The following is a 16,742-nucleotide window of genomic DNA, read 5'->3' on the forward strand; positions in this document are numbered from 1 at the left end:
ATGAGCCCGTCGGGCTTTACTTCATACCCCAGCTTGCAGCCAACAGCAAGCTTCTTTTCTGTTTGGAGGGTGCATGGAACTCCACTTTCCTTGAGAACCCCTCAAGTGGCTCTGACTTTTGCCTGGGACACTTTCCCAGGCTTTTGCGGGTGATTGGCCCTGGCCTGGCAATGCACCCTAGAGAGGCCCTTGCTACCCCTACCTGCCCTTTTTGCTGCTTTTGTTCCTCCCATTGCGCCATCCTGTAGGGACATAGCCCCACCCATTGGGGGCGTGTTCGCCTCGGGCTAATGTTTACGGATAAATCTGCCGGGCGTGAGCCCAGCAGCCCTTTTCTTTTGCTCCGCTTTTCCGGTACACCGCGGGAACCTTTGGTCCTGTAAGTTTATTTCCTTATTAAAGCTGTATATATCTATATAATCTGTCTACATTCATTTGCGCCACCACACCATCCCACGGCAGTCAGGCCTGACCTAATTTCTCACTGTTGGGTCTCCAGCACCCAGAACTGAATGAGTTCTTAGATCTGTGTTGGACCCCCATGGCTGAGTGGATAGGGAACTTGACTGTGTATAAACTCTGAGAGGAGAGCCTTGCAGAGCCAAGAGCAAGCTTAGAGACGATCTCCACAGCTCTATGCATTATGCCTGAGATATAGGAGCTCAGCAGAATGTCCCAGATGTTAACGTCAAGCCCCAAAAGCACATCAGTTTACAGCAGATATCCAGGTGACTTGAGTGACAGATAAGTGACTCACTGGCTAAACACATGTACTGGGGCTCTAAGAGCCAAGCGGTGATTCTGAAATTCTCTGGAATTTTTCTTTTATTATTATTATTTTTTTTGAGACAGCTGCCTACCCCTCCCCCGTCTTCCCCTTCTGTGGTTTTATTAGACGGAACGGGCTGGGCTGTGGGTAATGAGATCTGATGGTTGTCACCTATGCCTTAAAGAACTCTCTTCTCTGTTCTATTCTGGGCACTCACCTCTTTGTTTATGTAGCCGTCTTTATTGATGTCATACAAATTAAATGTCCACCTTAGCTTTTCATGGACTGTCCCTCTCAGTAAAATAGACAGAGCCGTCACGAAGTCCTAAGAAATGGAAAGGCGAGAACAAAAGTTAATCCCTGAGCCACCGCGTGGCTGGAGAGAAGCTTCACCTCCAGGTTAGACTATGGTGCTTTTACAAAATGGTGCCTCCCACACCCTCCCATCAGTGGAAATGGGCAATGCCAGCAAAAAACGTCCGTCATCCGTTCCCCATACTGCAGTTTCTGATGCCACTTTTGTATGTGTGGACACCCCCAAGGCTGTTAATTCTGCTTTCTGTGTTGATCCTAACCTGTGGCTGCAATGGTTGTGTTCCAGTGGCTTTGAGCCAGGCTGAAGAAACATACTGACTGTGTTCAAAACCCCTAACCCCCCTTGGCCACTTACTCTCTTTTTGACCTTGGAAAACCTACTTGGCTTCTGCCTTATTTTCTTCTTCTGTACAATGATAATATAACTCCCACTTTGTAGAGCTATTATAAAAGTTAAACAAGTTAATAAATGCAAAATGCTAGCTCCAGAGGCTACCACCCAGCCTGCGGAGTGCAAGAGAGCTTTTAAGTTGTCTCCATAAACCACTTCCAGCATCTAGAGGGCAGGGGAAGTCTCCTCTCCGTCCTCAGGCCATGTTTGTTAAATGAGTAAAGTCTTAACTGAATAATTAACTATTTCCTCCAGGATTCCCAAATTTGGGGCAAGAGGCAATGAGCAACCAAGAGACACCCAGACTGTACCTCGAACTTCACAGAGCCTGTCTGGGTGGTGTCGAAGGCATTGAAGAGGTAATGGGCATACGTGCTGGCATCTGCAAAGAAGAGGGAAAAGCAGGTGAGTGGGGTGGGGGGGAGAGAATGGGATACTGAGAGGAAGGGAAGGCTGATCATTGGGGAGGATACTGGGAGGTTATTTCCCAAGGATCTACTCACCTCCATGAGGGAAAAACTGCGCGTAGATCTGCTTGAATGTTTCTTCATTGACCACGCCACTGGGGCACTCCTGCGTGGAGCGGAGAGCGAGTGAGTGGGAAGGGTCTGGGAGTCTATACTGGGGGGTAGAGCCTGGACAAGTTCCCCCCCCACGCCCTCTCATGGGCAGAGCCTGGGCAAAGAGCTGTGTACTACTACTGGGTGTCTCCAGGGGGACCTGGGAGGTAACCCCACCATGAAAAGCAACTCTGTAAGAGAGGGGACGTCATCACAGCATAGGTACTGTTCTGAGAGAGTCTTGTCTTTAGAGTCCTAAAGGTCTAGGTTTGGGTCCTGGTTAAGCCTGTTCTAAGTTTTGTGACTCTGTCCAAGGAAGCCTAAGATCTCATACACACTTACGGACTTCTGTGTTGTCAGCTTTGGACTTTCTTTCTCCCATGCTCCTTTGCTAAGAACCTGGCTGTCTGTGTGACTCACAGAAAAAGAAGCTTCCGGCAGCTGGAGAAGCAAATCTGGTCCCACTGGACTAACTTTCAGAGACATGAACCCAGCGATATTCAGGCTGCTATACCACCCTTCGTGGACCTCGCTGGCACAAATCAGTAGAGCTCAGTCCCTTCACTGTTGGGACACCCAACAGAGGGTAAATTGTGAGTGTCAAGCTAAGGTCAGCACCTGGGCTGGGAGGGCTTCTCTGAGATCACCCCACCATGTGGCATCTCTGTGCAGGGGTGAGGTTCCTGTCTCCTGAGACCTGGTCCTCCTGTAAGTTTTCTTTCTTCCCAGGTGCGGGTTCATAGTTGTGGCCTCCTTGAACCTCTGCACACAAGGGACTCCATCGGCACCAAAAGAGCTTTGCTCTGCGGGAAATCACACCAGGCCTCAGAGCCTCTGGGGGGTCTTACATTTTTGAATCCTCGGTAAAGGACTTGCAGCTCCCTCTTGGTGAAGTTCGTCTGGGCCTCAAGCTGTTCCAGTCCCTCAGGCCGGTGGCAAACCATGGTCATCTCTAGTTCATCCTCGATCTTGTCTGGAAGCAGAGGGGGTGGCATCAGAGCAGGGCCTCCTTGGTCTCTGTCACACCATGGTCTGAGCTGATGCTGGGAAGTGAGACTTGGGGTTGGGCCGGGTCACACTGCAGGGGTTCCTGGGCCTTGAACCCCACTCCCCAGCCATTCACCATTTCACAGTCTGTGCACTGTGTTACTGTAGGGGTGACAGGCACCAAGGGGAGGGAGCATCAGAGTCTCAGATTGGGAGACGAGGGTAGAAGTGTGCAAACACATCCACACAAAAACTTCTTTTTCAAGCTGCCTTCTTTGCATATTCAAATTAATGCCCACTGACCCTGCTTTCTGTGTAGAGATACAGGCAACAGAGAAGAACGAAAGCTTCCACATAGTAAGGGGGAACAAATCAGACCTATTTTTAAAAAGGACACATTTTCATCATGTGAGCTAGCAAGGGAGATTCTAGGGAGACTTAGGACGTTCAAATTATGGTATGTTAAATACGACTTTAAAGAATCTGAATATATTTTACAGGGTATTGTTTTATAACATCTTCTAGACGTCCTTAAGTACTAGGGAAGTGACTTCAATTTGTGTGCCTTTGTAGAAATAAAGGTTTCCTTTCCAGGGTGTTTGAAAGGCTCTACAAACGGTCGTGGATAGTAGGGGTTCAACTTCCAACATGTGCACTGAAGTGGGGGTCTAATGGTGTGTGCAGTGAAATGGGGTCTAACACCGTGTGCGCTGAAATAGGGTCTAATGGTACATTGTTTACCAAGGGCCTGTCGGCTGAGTCTACTCATCTTCCCTCAAAGCGGGTCAAAGTTCACCCTTCCAGGGGTTTCGCCTCACGCAGGGATGCCTGCTTTCCCCTGGGCCCTGCCGGAATGCTTTCCGTAAATTTATTCCAGCCAAGGATCATTGACCATCTGCCTGCCCTCCTCTGCCTGCTACCGTCACGCAGACATCAGCGAATCCATATATTGAACAGTTCCAACTTCCGCCTGGTGAAGACAAGGGTGAGTTGGGCAGGCTGCTGGGAACACGCCCACCAGGCTGCCCTAGGCTAAGTCAGAGAGGAGGCGGGCTGGTTTGCATGGCGGAACAGGGTGGGCAGGAGCAATGAGTGCAGGTACTCTGTAATCAGGGTCGGGAGCTCTGTGCCAGATTTTCTCTGCTGTTGTCACGTTCTCCTTTGATACTTAAATCCCAACACAAAACAAATCCATCAACATTTCTGTCTTGCGCAGGGTCGCAGCGGTAATGGATGTCAGAGGAAAGCTCCAATAAAGTGGCAGCGGAGCTAATTGTTATCTTTCTTACGTGCTGGGCGACACACATCTCCTAATCCTTCTGGGATGGAGGCAGAGAATGATTCAATATAAATAAGATTCTCTGTTTATGTTACATCATGGCAAGTGGCCAATTTCCTCATAATGCTTACAGAACCTTTAATTATTGTTAGGTTTGCTAGTGAGTTAAGGACTAACTTCCTGAATGCAGGAGGTTTCTGTGCAAGTCAAAGGGCCAGTGGAAAGGGGAGGTCCCCAGAAGTGTAATGCGGAAAGCTCCTAGGGGCCTCTGGAGATCTCCAACTCATCCTAAGAAATTGGTTACAGGTTAGTCCTAGCACAAAAATGCGTGTATCTCTAGCAATGTGTATCTGAAGAAACTTCCGAAGGGGCTCTAGAGGTTTATAACAGCCTCCACATACTACCCCTTAGTGACTCACTGGTAGCCTCAGGAAGAGGAATCAACAAAATTATATTAAAATATAAATAAGGGCTGGGCAGTGGTGGTGCACGCTTTTAATCCCAGCACTCGGGAGGCAGAGGCAGGCGGATCTCTGTGAGTTTAAGGCCAGCCTGGTCTACAAGAGCTAGTTCCAGGATAGACTCCAAAGCTACAGAGAAACACAGTCTTGAAAAAAAAAACCCAAATATATATTAAAATAGAAAACTATATTTTAGAAAGAAAAGATTTGATGTTACAGTGTCTTCTGCAAGATTCATCTGACCCAGAATAAAGTCTCTGTCTCTGTGTGTGTATGTGTATGTGTGTGCGTGTGTGTGTGTGTGTGTGTGTGTGTAATCTCCCCATGGCTCTGGATTCCTTATAAGCTTAGGGAATTTCTTTGTAGGCAATTAAAGGAATTTTTTTTTCAACTCAGAACCAGCACTCACTTCTCATTATCTTGCTTAAAAAGTGCTAATTATGGAGACGGCAACTATTAATCTGCCTTTATTAAGATGACGTCATTCCTTATTAACCAATGATGGGCTCGCTGTCTGGGAGGCAGGACTGAGTTCCAGATTAAAGAGATTCTGCAGGCTGTGGATACTCAGTTGCTGATGGCCAAACTTTGGCTTTCTGGTTTTGTCCTTCACTAATAATCAGTCTTGGCCACATCCATGACAGGAGAAACTCTGGTCATTGAGGCTCAAGATGTAGAGAAGTAGCCACCTATGGATACTAGGGGCTTAAACCATCAAGTAAAAATGTAACTTACGTAACAGTCCAGTATATGCATAAATGCAAGCAAAACCTCTGTGAAACACTTTGGAGGTAAAACACCGAGAGGCAGTGCTGTGTTTGGTGTGAGATGGACTTTAGCCTTGGCAAACCTGTGTTGCTGTGACCCCCATGAGTCACGGCCTTTGACGGGAAAACAATTTAACTTGTCCACAGCTTTTGCAGCTGTCTAGACCTGCCCGCATTTGGACATTCCTCTCTTTCATACCACCTGTAGCCTTTTGTTCTGGGCCACTGTACATATGTGCACGGGGAGCTTTAGAGGGGCAATTTTCACATCTCTTCTGTAGGCAGTCAGGGAGTCTCTGGATGTCTCTAGGCAGAACCATTAGAGAGGGGACACAGGCCCAGTTCCCTGGTTCGGGAAAAGCAGAATTAACACCCAGGGAGCCTCCTTACCACTTTTGTGCTTTGTGAGTCTTCAATCCTATGTGCTGCTCGCTGTATTATTTTCATTATTAAAGAGAATGATGAGCTAATTATTAAGTCAGACTGAGTTGGAATCAAAACTAATCTTGTGGTTAACGCTATGGAAATTTGCTTGATAGAGATCATGAGAGTCATCTTCTCTTTGTAATGTTCTAGTAGAACTGTTCACTGCTCTCATGTGACTTCATTTTTGGTTGGGGGTGAGGGGGTCTGGTGCCCTCCCTGCCTGACATTTAGAAGTCACATGGAGACTTAATGGAGAAGGTGATTTTCTAACTACAAATGGCTCACAAAGCGATGAATGTCTGCCACTGGGGGCGAGTGTGAGCCGGAAGGATGATTGTAAAGGCTGCTACTACGGAGAATCCCAGACAGCACAGGTGTGAGTCAGAGTAAACGGTTTTAATACGTTAGGGTTTGGGGGGTGGTTCTGGATATAGGATGGATGAAAACTTTAGACCCTCTTAGAAAAAAATGCATTGTATCAAGGACCCCTAAATCTCCAGTGAGTTCTGTATCTTTTAAATAAACAGAGTCCACGCGAAGGTCTTCTATTGACGATCTTTCCCAAGCTCTGTCACTAACTCCTTTTGACTGAGGCTTGGGTCGCTTAGGACAACAGTAAATAAGCTGGACCTCGATTCCAGCCAGTTTAGGACTCCACAATTGGATTGGGCTGCCATCGGATTGGATATATCCCCACAGTGGCTTCTACTCCACTGGAGCACAGAATATCAGCTGGTTTGTGATCAGCCTGGAGGTTCCCCTGTTGCTAACAAATGTCACTCCTTTGCACAAATCATCTCTCCAAACTGAGCAATGAAGACCCACATCTGGGGCACATCTGGCAGTGAATATCTTCTCTGGCTGATGACGAAGGCCATGGCCTAAAATATGGCCATTTCCTCTCTTGCTTAGAATACAGTTTCTCCAGTGTGTGTGTGTGTGTGTGTGTGTGTGTGTTTGGCGGGGGGTGGGGATCTGGGTTGTACTTTATACCCACCCATTCACTCCATTCCATTTCCAAGGCTACAAAATAGTGGTCTTTACTTTGAATGTAGTCCAAAGATAGGTTTTGTTTGTAAGAAATCCATAGAAGCTCATATTTTATATGAAACAGATAAAATACATTTAAAACGCATTGGAGACAAGAAATCCATGACAAAGTTTGTATTTCTTCTTATTTCACCTCGAAAATCTTGATCCTGATATTCTCACCAGGGCGTCATCTGCTAGAGCCAAGCAGGGACTGGACACGCTGGTTAAGTAGAGTCACCAGGAGCCCTGCCATTCACTTCGAATCCTTCCTTCCTTCCTTCCTTCCTTCCTTCCTTCCTTCCTTCCTTCCTTCCTTCCTTCCTTCCTTCCTTCCTTCCTTCCTTCCTTCCTTCCTTCCTTCCCTTTCTTTCTGTAGTTTGATACAGGGTATCTCTGGCTGTCTTGTAACTTATTCTGTAGACCACTCTGGCCCTGAATTCACAGAGATTCGCCTGTCTCTGCCCGCCGAGTTCTGGGATTAAAGGCGTGTGCCACCACTGCCCATCTTCACCTCAGGCTCTTTTTCCTGCCATTAAACCGCCCGCGTGACTTGGAGACCATTGAATCTGGAACTTCATGCAGGCTTGCTTAACCTCTTCACCACCTGCTGTTATTCTTTATTTAAGCATTCCACTTTTTCCACAAAGAACTTGAAGTAGATATTAGCAACTAAATAATAGAATAAAAACAGATAAAGAAAACCTGCTTCAGAAAATGCTGATTCGATTGGAGGTCTGGACCATGTTGGGGGAGGGGAGGAGAACAGAGAAATTCAGATCATTTGTTCTAAACAGTTAATATACTTAAGCGATAATTCAGCTCTGAGCTTTATTTAATAGACATTCAATTACCATGGAAGGGAAAAATAGGAGTCTCTTAGAAGGAACAGGGTTTTCTTAAGCCTCAACCCTAAGAGAACATTCCTAGCTGTTTCTACACAGACCGAGTTTGCTAACAAGGAACACACAAATCTGGTGAATAAGGAAGCTAGTTGCAGGAGATAGAGAAGTTCTTCCTTTCCAAGTAATGTAACTGAGACAATCAAGTTAGTGCAGACTTATTATTATTATTATTTTTTACCTCTCTGATACTGGTAATACCACCAGGCGATGTCTAGGAAAAAGTAAGAAAACATTTTACCAAATCCATTCATTTAAAAAGCATAACAAAATTTTATTGTCATTGAACAGGCACTTTGAGGAAGTTCTGGTCACCATCCAGCTTGACCTATGCAAGGGATCTCTCTCATCATCAGAGCAGAGTCTGGATTTCCCATCCCTTTCCCACAGTGAGAACAGGCACGAGCATTGGGCCACCTCCCAGTGCCCACGCTACCAGCAGGGCTCATCCAGCATGCTCTGAGCCATGCAGTCATGCAGCCTGAAGAGAGATGGGATGGCACGTGGTAGAGGATGCACAGATGTGGATGGCTTCTTGGAAGTACACACAGGTTTGGTTGAAGAGTGGCTTTTAAGACACTCTCCACGACGAGAAGGCCCCATTACCTCGCTCTTCTTTGTGATTAAGCTATGGGTCTTGTAGGGTGATTGATTTCTTCGACAACTATTGGTGAAACATCTATCACCACACATCGAATGATTACAATTCTGTTTCCTGCACTCATAGAGCTTACAAGCTACACAACTTGGCTTCTCTCCTTTCTTGAGTGTGATAAGCAACTCAGATGTAGAAAAGAAAAAATATTATTGACTTTAAGAATTGGAGTATTGGGGTATGTGACAGAGTGGATGCAGGTTAAATCTTTGACTGCTGTGTATGAAACACTGGAGAAAAATCCCCCATGGCAGGTGAGCTGGGGGAGTCTAGCTCCCTCCTGCTGGCTTTTTCAGGTCTGTATGCTGGTCAGTCTTGCTTTCCTCTGTGGGCTCCCATTTGAACTGTCTTCTGTCTTGCTAGCACCATTGACCAAAGGTGTGTCAGACAGTCCAGTCCTCATCCCCAGTGTGTTTTAGTTCCTCTGCCCCCACGAGCCCAGACTGGAATGGTTTCTGTCCATGTTGTTCCCAAGAGTGGTAATAACAGAGAGCTGGGTTTCCATCACCTCCTAATCTGTGTCTGTGGGAGAAGTTCATTTTTACTGGATGTATTTGACCCTTTGATCACTTTGGTTAGTGGAATTTGAGTGTGTGTATGTTTGTGTATATATGTGCTTGTGTAAACATCATGGTACATATGTGTAAGTCAGAGAACAACTTGTACAGTTGTTTTTTTTTTCTTTCCACCATGTGAATCCCAGAGATCAAACTCAGGTTGTCAAGTTTGATGATAAGTAGCTTTATCCCTTGAGCCATCTCACCAGTTCTAGAGGACTGTATTTAAATTTTTAATTCTTCAGTCCTGGCCTACAACCTGCTGACAGAAGACTCCTGCTATACCAGAGGCTACCCCAGGTAAGACACCATCCACCACCTGCCAAACCCCTTAAGCCCCACCCAGCAGTACCCAACAGCACCCCCTTCCCTGGGCTTCATATTCTGGCCCTCAATGCCTGGCAGAGGACTCTCACCATATAGGAGGACATGCCGGTACTAGGAACTCCAGAGCCTGCCCAGCAGTTCCCAAGAGTATCTCCTCCCATGGGCTCCATATCCCAGCCCAAAACTTGGGAGACAACTCCTTCTCTATTGGAGGTCACATGGGTATTAGGAACGCCAGGAGCCCCAAGTAACTGGAACTCCAGAGACCACACCAGTATCCAGAACCCCAGAGGCCACACCAGTTCCCAGAATCACAGAAACAAAGCGAGTATCCAGAACCTCAGAGGCCAAGCAGGCCACCAAAACTCTGGAAGAGATATACTACTGGACTAGAAGACTTGCTGGTCACTAGAGTCACAGGGCACTCAGGCCAGAAGACCAGAGAGGAAACAGGAAGCAAGGGGGAAAAATCCAAAAATAAATCCATCCAACAAGGATGTACTCAGATATCAGCACCTAAATTGATAATAACCCAAACCCAGATGACTAGAGGCCAGCATAAGAATACAATCAATGACATCCAGGACAATATGGTATCAACAGAGCCACCGATTCTATTACAGAAAGTCCTGGATATTCCGACATAATGTAATCACAAGAAAATGACCTTATATCCAATCTTAAGGCTCTTTAAGAGGAAATGAACAAATCCCTTAAAGAAATGCAGGAAAACACAAACAGGTGAAGGAAAAGAATCAAATTGTTTAAGGCCTAACAATGGAAATAGAAGTGATGTAGAAAACACAAACTGAGGGAATTCTGGAGATGGAAACTATAGGTAAATGAACAGGAACTGCAGGTACAAGATCACCAACAGAATACAAGAAAGAATCACAGGCATGGAACATATAATAGAAGAAAGTGATACAGTGGTCAAAGAAAATGTTAAATCTAAAATGTTCCTGACACAAAACATTCAGGAAATTCTGGACACTATGGAAAGGTCAAACCTAAGAATAATAGGAATAGAAGAAGAAGATACCCAGCCCAAAGGCCCAAAAAATATCTTCAACAAAATCATAGAAGAAAACTTTCCTAACATAAAGAATAAAATGCCTATAAAAGCACAAGAAGCTTACAGAACACCAAATATATTGAACCAGAAAGGAAAGTCCCCTTACCACATAATAATCAAAATACTAAACATACAGAAAAAGGATATTAAAGGGGAAAAGTGAAAAATACCAAGTAACATATAAAGGCAGAACTATTAGAGTCACACCTTCTCAATGGAAACTCCAGAAGTCTGAAGGGCTGGACAGATATGCTGTAGACTCTACAAATGCCCTCATGGACTACTATACCCAACAAAACTTCCAGTCACCATAGATGGAGAAAACAAGATATTCCATAACAAAGTCAAATTTAAATAGTATTAATCTATAAATTCAGCCCACAAAAGATGCTAGAAGGAAAACTCAAAACTAAGGAGGTTAACTACACACATGAAAACACAGGAAATAAATAATTTCACACCAGCAAAATCAAAAGAAGGGAAATACACACATACAAACTCTCTCTCTTACACACACACACACACACACACTACCACCACCACCATCACCAAAATAAGAGGAATTAACAGTCATTGGTCATTAATATCCCTCAGCATCAATGGACTCAAATCCCCAATAAAAAAGACACTTGGTAACAGAATGGATGCAAAAACAAGACCCATCCTTCTGTTGCATATGAGAAACACACCTCAACATCAAAAACAGATATTATTTCAGAGTAAAAGATTGGAAAAAGATTTCCCAAACAAATGGACTCAAGAAACAAGTTTGTATAATGACTCTAATATTTAACAAAATAGTCTTTAAACTAAAATTAATCAAAAGAGAGGGAAAGGACATTTTATACTCATCAAGGGAAAAATTCATCAACATGGCATTTAAAATCTTAACATTTATGCTACAAATACAGGGCACCCATATTTGCAAAGGAAACATTTCTAAAGCTTAAATCACACATTGATCCTCACACATTGATAGTGAGAGATGTCATTACCCCATGCTCACTAATAGACAGGTCATTCAGACAAAAATTAGACAGAGAAATATGGGGGCTAACAAATGATATCAACCAAATGGATCTAACAGATATCCACAGAACATTTCAAACTAAACACAAAAGAATAAGTGGGCCACATCCCACCGCCTGGCTCCCAGCTGCTTGGCTAGCTCAGTCGGTAGAGCACGAGACTCTTAATCTCAGGGTCATGGGTTTGGGCCCCATGTTGGGCGCCACTCTGTAGTAATGAGGAACAGGCTGCATCCTGTCGTCCAGCTAGCTTACACCCGAAATAATTACACAGAAACTGTATTCATTTAAATACTGCCTGGCCCATTATATCTAGCCTCTTCTTTGCTAACTCTCACATCTTGCTTTAACCCATATCTAGTAATCTGTGTAGCACCATGAGGTCAGTTGTGGCTTACCGGGAAAGATTCAGCATGTCTGACTCTGGCAACTTCAGGGCAGCTCTCTCTGTATGTCACCTTTTTCCTCCCAGAATTTTATTCTGTCTACTCCACCCACCTAAGGGCTGCCCTATCAAAAGGCCAAGGCAGTCTCTTTATTTAACCAATGAAAGTAACACATAGACAGAAGACCTCCCTACACCAGATGTCGGCTTCCCCTCTGTATGCTATGAATATGTTGTATTACCATTGGTTAATAAATAAGCTGCTTTGGCCTATGGCAGGGCAGATATAGCCAGACTGGAAGAGATATATATAGAGAGGAGGCAGAGTTAATGAGACACCATTTATCTGCCAAAGCAGAAGGACTTCAGAACTTTACCAGTAGGCCATAGTCTCATGGTTTTAATTAATTAGTTAATTAATCATACATTGATTAATATAAATGGGTTAATTTTAGATGTAAGAGCTAGCTAGGAATATGCCTAAGCTATTGGCCAAACTGTGTTGTAATTAATATAGTTTCTGAGTGATTATTCAGGTCTGGGAAGCTGGGAAATGACCAAGCAGCCTTCTTTTACACTTTCTTCTCAACACCTCATGGAACATTCTTCAAAACTGACCACATACTTGGTCACAAAGCAAGTCTCAGCAGACTCAAGAAAATTGAAACAACTCCCTGCATCCAATCAGACCACCGTGGGTTAAAGCTGTATTTCAACAACAATAGAAACAATAGAAAGCCTACAAACTCATGGAAACTGAACAACTCTTTACTGAATGACTATTGTGTCAAGTTAGAAATAAAGACTTCCTAGAATTCAATGAAAATGAATGAGCACATACCCTAATTTATGGGACACAATGAGAGCAGTGCTAAGAGGAAAGTTCATAGCACAAAGTGTCTGTAAAAAGAGCTTGGGGAGATCTCATACTAGTGACATAACAGCACACCAGAAAGCTCTAGAACAAAAAGAAGCAGACACACCCAAGAGAAGTAGATGGCAGGAAATAATCAAACTGAGGACTGAAATTAATAAAATAGAAACAAAGAGAACAATACAAAGAATCAATCAAAGAGTTGGTTCTTTGAGAAAATCAACAAGATAGATAAAACTTTATCCAAACTAACTAAAAACACAGAAAGAATAGACAAATTAACAAAATCAGCAGTTTTTGAGAAAGGGGACAAAACAACAGACACCAAGGAAATCCAAAACTTTAAATTGGAATTGGAAAATTTAAAAGAAATGGACAATTTTCTTGATAGATACCGCTTACCAAAGTTAAATCAAGATCATATAAACAATTTAAACAGATCTATAGCCCCTAAGAAAAATAGAAATAGTTATTAAAAGTCTCTTGACCAAAATAAGTCCAGGCCCAGATTGTTTTAGTGCAGAATTCTACCAGACTTTCAAAGAAGAGCTAACCAACATTCCTCAAATTATTCCAAAAAATAGAAATTGAAGGAACATTACCAAATTCATTTTATGAGGCCAGAGTCATCCTGATACCCAAACCACACAAAGACTCAACAAAGAAAAAAATTACAAACCAATATCCCTCATGAACATAGATGTAAGAAATTCAATAAAATACTTTCAAACCAAATCCAAGAACATATCAGAAAGATTATCCACTACAATCAAGTAGCTTCATTCCAGAGATGCCGGATGGTTAAACATATGAAAATCTGTCAATATAACCCACCATATAAACAAACTGAAAGAAAAAAAACCCACATGATCATCTCATTAGATGTTGAAAAGCCTTTGACAAAATCTAACACCCCTTCATGATAAAAGTCCTGGAGCGATCAGGGATAAAAGGGGAATACCTAAACAAATTACGGGCAATATACAGCACATTGATAGCACAAGAAACAACTTCCTGAACAGAACACCAATATTGCATACACTATGACCTCCTGAAACTGAAAACCTTCAGCAAGGCAAAGAACTCTGTCAACAGGACAAAACAACAATCTACAGAATGGGAAAAAATCTTCACCAACCCAACATCTGACAGAGGGCTAATTTCCAAAATATATAAAGAACTCAAGAAATTACACATAAAAACAAATAATCTAATTAAAAATGGGGTACAAATCTAAATAGAGAATTTTCAACAGAAGACTCTCAATTGGCTGAGAAGCACTTAAAGAAATATTCAACATCGTTAGCCATCGGGGAAGTACAAATCAAAATTACTCTGAGATTCTATTTTATATTTGTCAGAATGGCCAAAATCAAAAACAAAAGTGACAGCTCATGCTAGAGAGGATCTGGAACAGGGGCAACACTTCTCCATTGCTGATGGGAGTATAAACTTGAACAGCCACTTTGGAAATCAATATGGTGCTTTCTCAGAAAACTGGAAATCGATCTACCATAAGACTCAGCTATACCAAACTTAGGCATGTTCCCAAAGGATGCTCAATCATACTACAAGGACACTTTCTCAGCTTCATTCATAACAGCTTTATTTGTAGTATCCAGAACCTGGAAACAACCTAGAAGTCCCTCAACCAATGAATGGATTAAGAAAATGTGATATATTTACACAATGGAGTATCACTCAGCTGTTAAAAACAATGACATCATGAAATTTGCAGGCAAATAGATGGAACTATTGAAAAAACATTTTGAGTAAGGTATTCCTGTCTTAAAATGACAAACATGGTATGCACTCACTCATAAATGGATATTAGCTGTAAAGTAAAGGATAGCCATGCTACAATCCACAAACCCAGAGAGGTTAAGTAGCAAGGATGGCCCAAAGGGAGAAGCAAGAATCTCCCTGGGAAGGGGAAATAGATTTCCTGGGTGGACTGGTAGCAGTGGAAACATGAGGAATCAGTTGGGGTGATGGAAGAGGAGAGTACTGAAAGAGACAACTGGAAAAGGGGGTTATTTCAGGGTGAGGTAGAAACCTAGTATAAGGGAAACTCCCAAGAATCTACAAGGATGACCCCAGTAGAGACTCCTAGTAATAAGGAATACACAGCCTGAACTGGCTATCTCCTGTGGCCAGGCAAGGCGTTCAGTGAAGGCATTAGGACACTAACCCAGTCACATAACCTTCAACCTGTCCTGCCTATGGAAATGTGCTGGGGTGAGGGTGGTGCAGAGAGTGGGAGTGGCCAACCAATGACTGGTCCAGCCTCTGATAGAGGTCATGAGAGTGAGCCCACCCCTGACATAGTGTGGAGGACCAGGACCCAGAGGTTGGATGGCCCAGAGACCTATAATAGAACCAAATATGGGAAATAAAAGAAAAAGAAAAATCAATGTAATGATTCCTAATGATATTGGCCCCTACCCCATTTGTCATCAGAGAGGCTTCAACCAGCAACTGATGGAAAGAGATTCATAGACACACGGCCGAACATTAGGCAAAGATTGGAGAATCCTGTAGAAGGGTTGTATAAGCTTGAGAGGTCAGACACCACAAGAAAGCTCACAGAATCAACTAACCTGGGCTCCAGGGGCTCAGAGACTGAACTGACAACCAGGAAGCTTGCATGGAACTGACTTCAGCCCTCTGAATATATGTTATAGTGTGTAGGTTGGCCTTCTTGTGGGAGCAGGGGCTGCCTCTGATTCTTTTGCTGGCATTTGTGACCTTATTACTCATACTGGGTTGCCTAGTCCAACCTTATTATCAGGGAGGGGAGGTGCTTAGTCTTACTGCTACTTGATATGCCATGTTTTGTTGATATCCATGGGAGGCCTGCCCTTTTCTGAATAGAAGAGAAGGAGGAAAAGATGGGGAGGGGCCATAAAGGAGGTAGGGGTGGGAGAAGAGAGAGGAGAAAGTGTGATTGGAATGTAAAATAAATTTTATTAACTATTTTTTCTTTATGTGTAAGTGTGTGTGTGTGTGTCCATGCGTGCAAGTGCTTGAAAGGTCTGTATTTGGTAAAGTTAATGTACTAATGATTGATGAGCTGATATTGACACATTAGTAAAAATGGAAGTCCATTCTTCATAGTAGATTACAATCACTGTGCTTGGTGGTTCTATGGGTTTTGACAAATGCATGTCAAGGGCCTGTTGCTACAGCATTACACAGAATAATCTTACTACCTTACCCATGTGTTTACAAATATGAATTGATCTTCTCTGGCCTGCCAGAAATGTGATAGGCACTGGAAGAAATGACAAGATACAACATCTGTTTACAATAGTCATGATGTTGGCGGGAAGGCACACAAGTAGACCAGAAGCAGAAATGTCAAGGATCATTGGGAGGTAAGCTGGATGAGTATAGGTGATGGGCAGGAGAGACGAGTATGGCTGAGACCTGGAGAGCAGCTGCTTTTCAAGCAGAGGATGAGCCATTTTTTACCATGTTTTCATGCACTGAGTCCAGATATTTAGAGTTACTGAAAGAAGCCATGACTACAAGGATGTATGTTCCCTAATTATTGGATATTATCATATAATGTGTGCCAGCACAATACAACTGTGGGTAGGATGCTGTGGGCTGGGGTCTAAGCTCTTCACTGGCAAATCATTCCAGAGCAGTGGGGCTGTGGCTGAGAACAGGGACCCAAGGGGAAGGAGCTAGTAATTAATGTTGCCTTTTGAAGGCACAGGACCAGATGGGAGAGCTGTCAGAGAAAGCTCCAAAGAGAAAGAAAACTTAGCTGAGCCTTAAAGAAAAAAGGGACAAAGGAACAGCGTTTGTGAAAGCACAGAAATGGTAAGACTGAATAAAGAGGGTTGTTTTGTAGGTGATCTGAACTCTCTCAGAGGACAACTGGGAAAGAGAGTTAAAACATCTCACCTTTTCTGGATGTGTCAGAGGGCTAGGAGTGTAGCTTGCC

The 16,742-nt window shown here is 43.5% G+C and overlaps 1 protein-coding gene across 4 annotated transcripts in view; it reads right to left on the reverse strand.

The window, feature by feature from the left end:
* Positions 1-16,742, reverse strand: part of Kcnip1 (potassium voltage-gated channel interacting protein 1) — a 380,756-nt gene that overhangs the window by 11,006 nt on the left and 353,008 nt on the right. For 2 of the 4 annotated variants that reach the window (XM_057774256.1, XM_057774252.1), the window contains 5 exons: positions 8,068-8,100; positions 2,884-3,008; positions 1,979-2,048; positions 1,787-1,857; positions 987-1,094 (listed from right to left, as the gene is read on the reverse strand). In XM_057774256.1, coding sequence (XP_057630239.1) covers positions 987-1,094; positions 1,787-1,857; positions 1,979-2,048; positions 2,884-2,985 — 351 coding nt within the window. In that variant the 5' untranslated portion in view covers positions 2,986-3,008; positions 8,068-8,100. The remainder of the gene's footprint in view (positions 1-986; positions 1,095-1,786; positions 1,858-1,978; positions 2,049-2,883; positions 3,009-8,067; positions 8,101-16,742) is intronic. The other 2 variants (XM_057774253.1, XM_057774254.1) reach the window with 1 other exon arrangement.

The sequence above is a fragment of the Chionomys nivalis genome, chromosome 7, assembly GCF_950005125.1.
Source record: "Chionomys nivalis chromosome 7, mChiNiv1.1, whole genome shotgun sequence".
NCBI lineage: Eukaryota > Metazoa > Chordata > Mammalia > Rodentia > Cricetidae > Chionomys > Chionomys nivalis.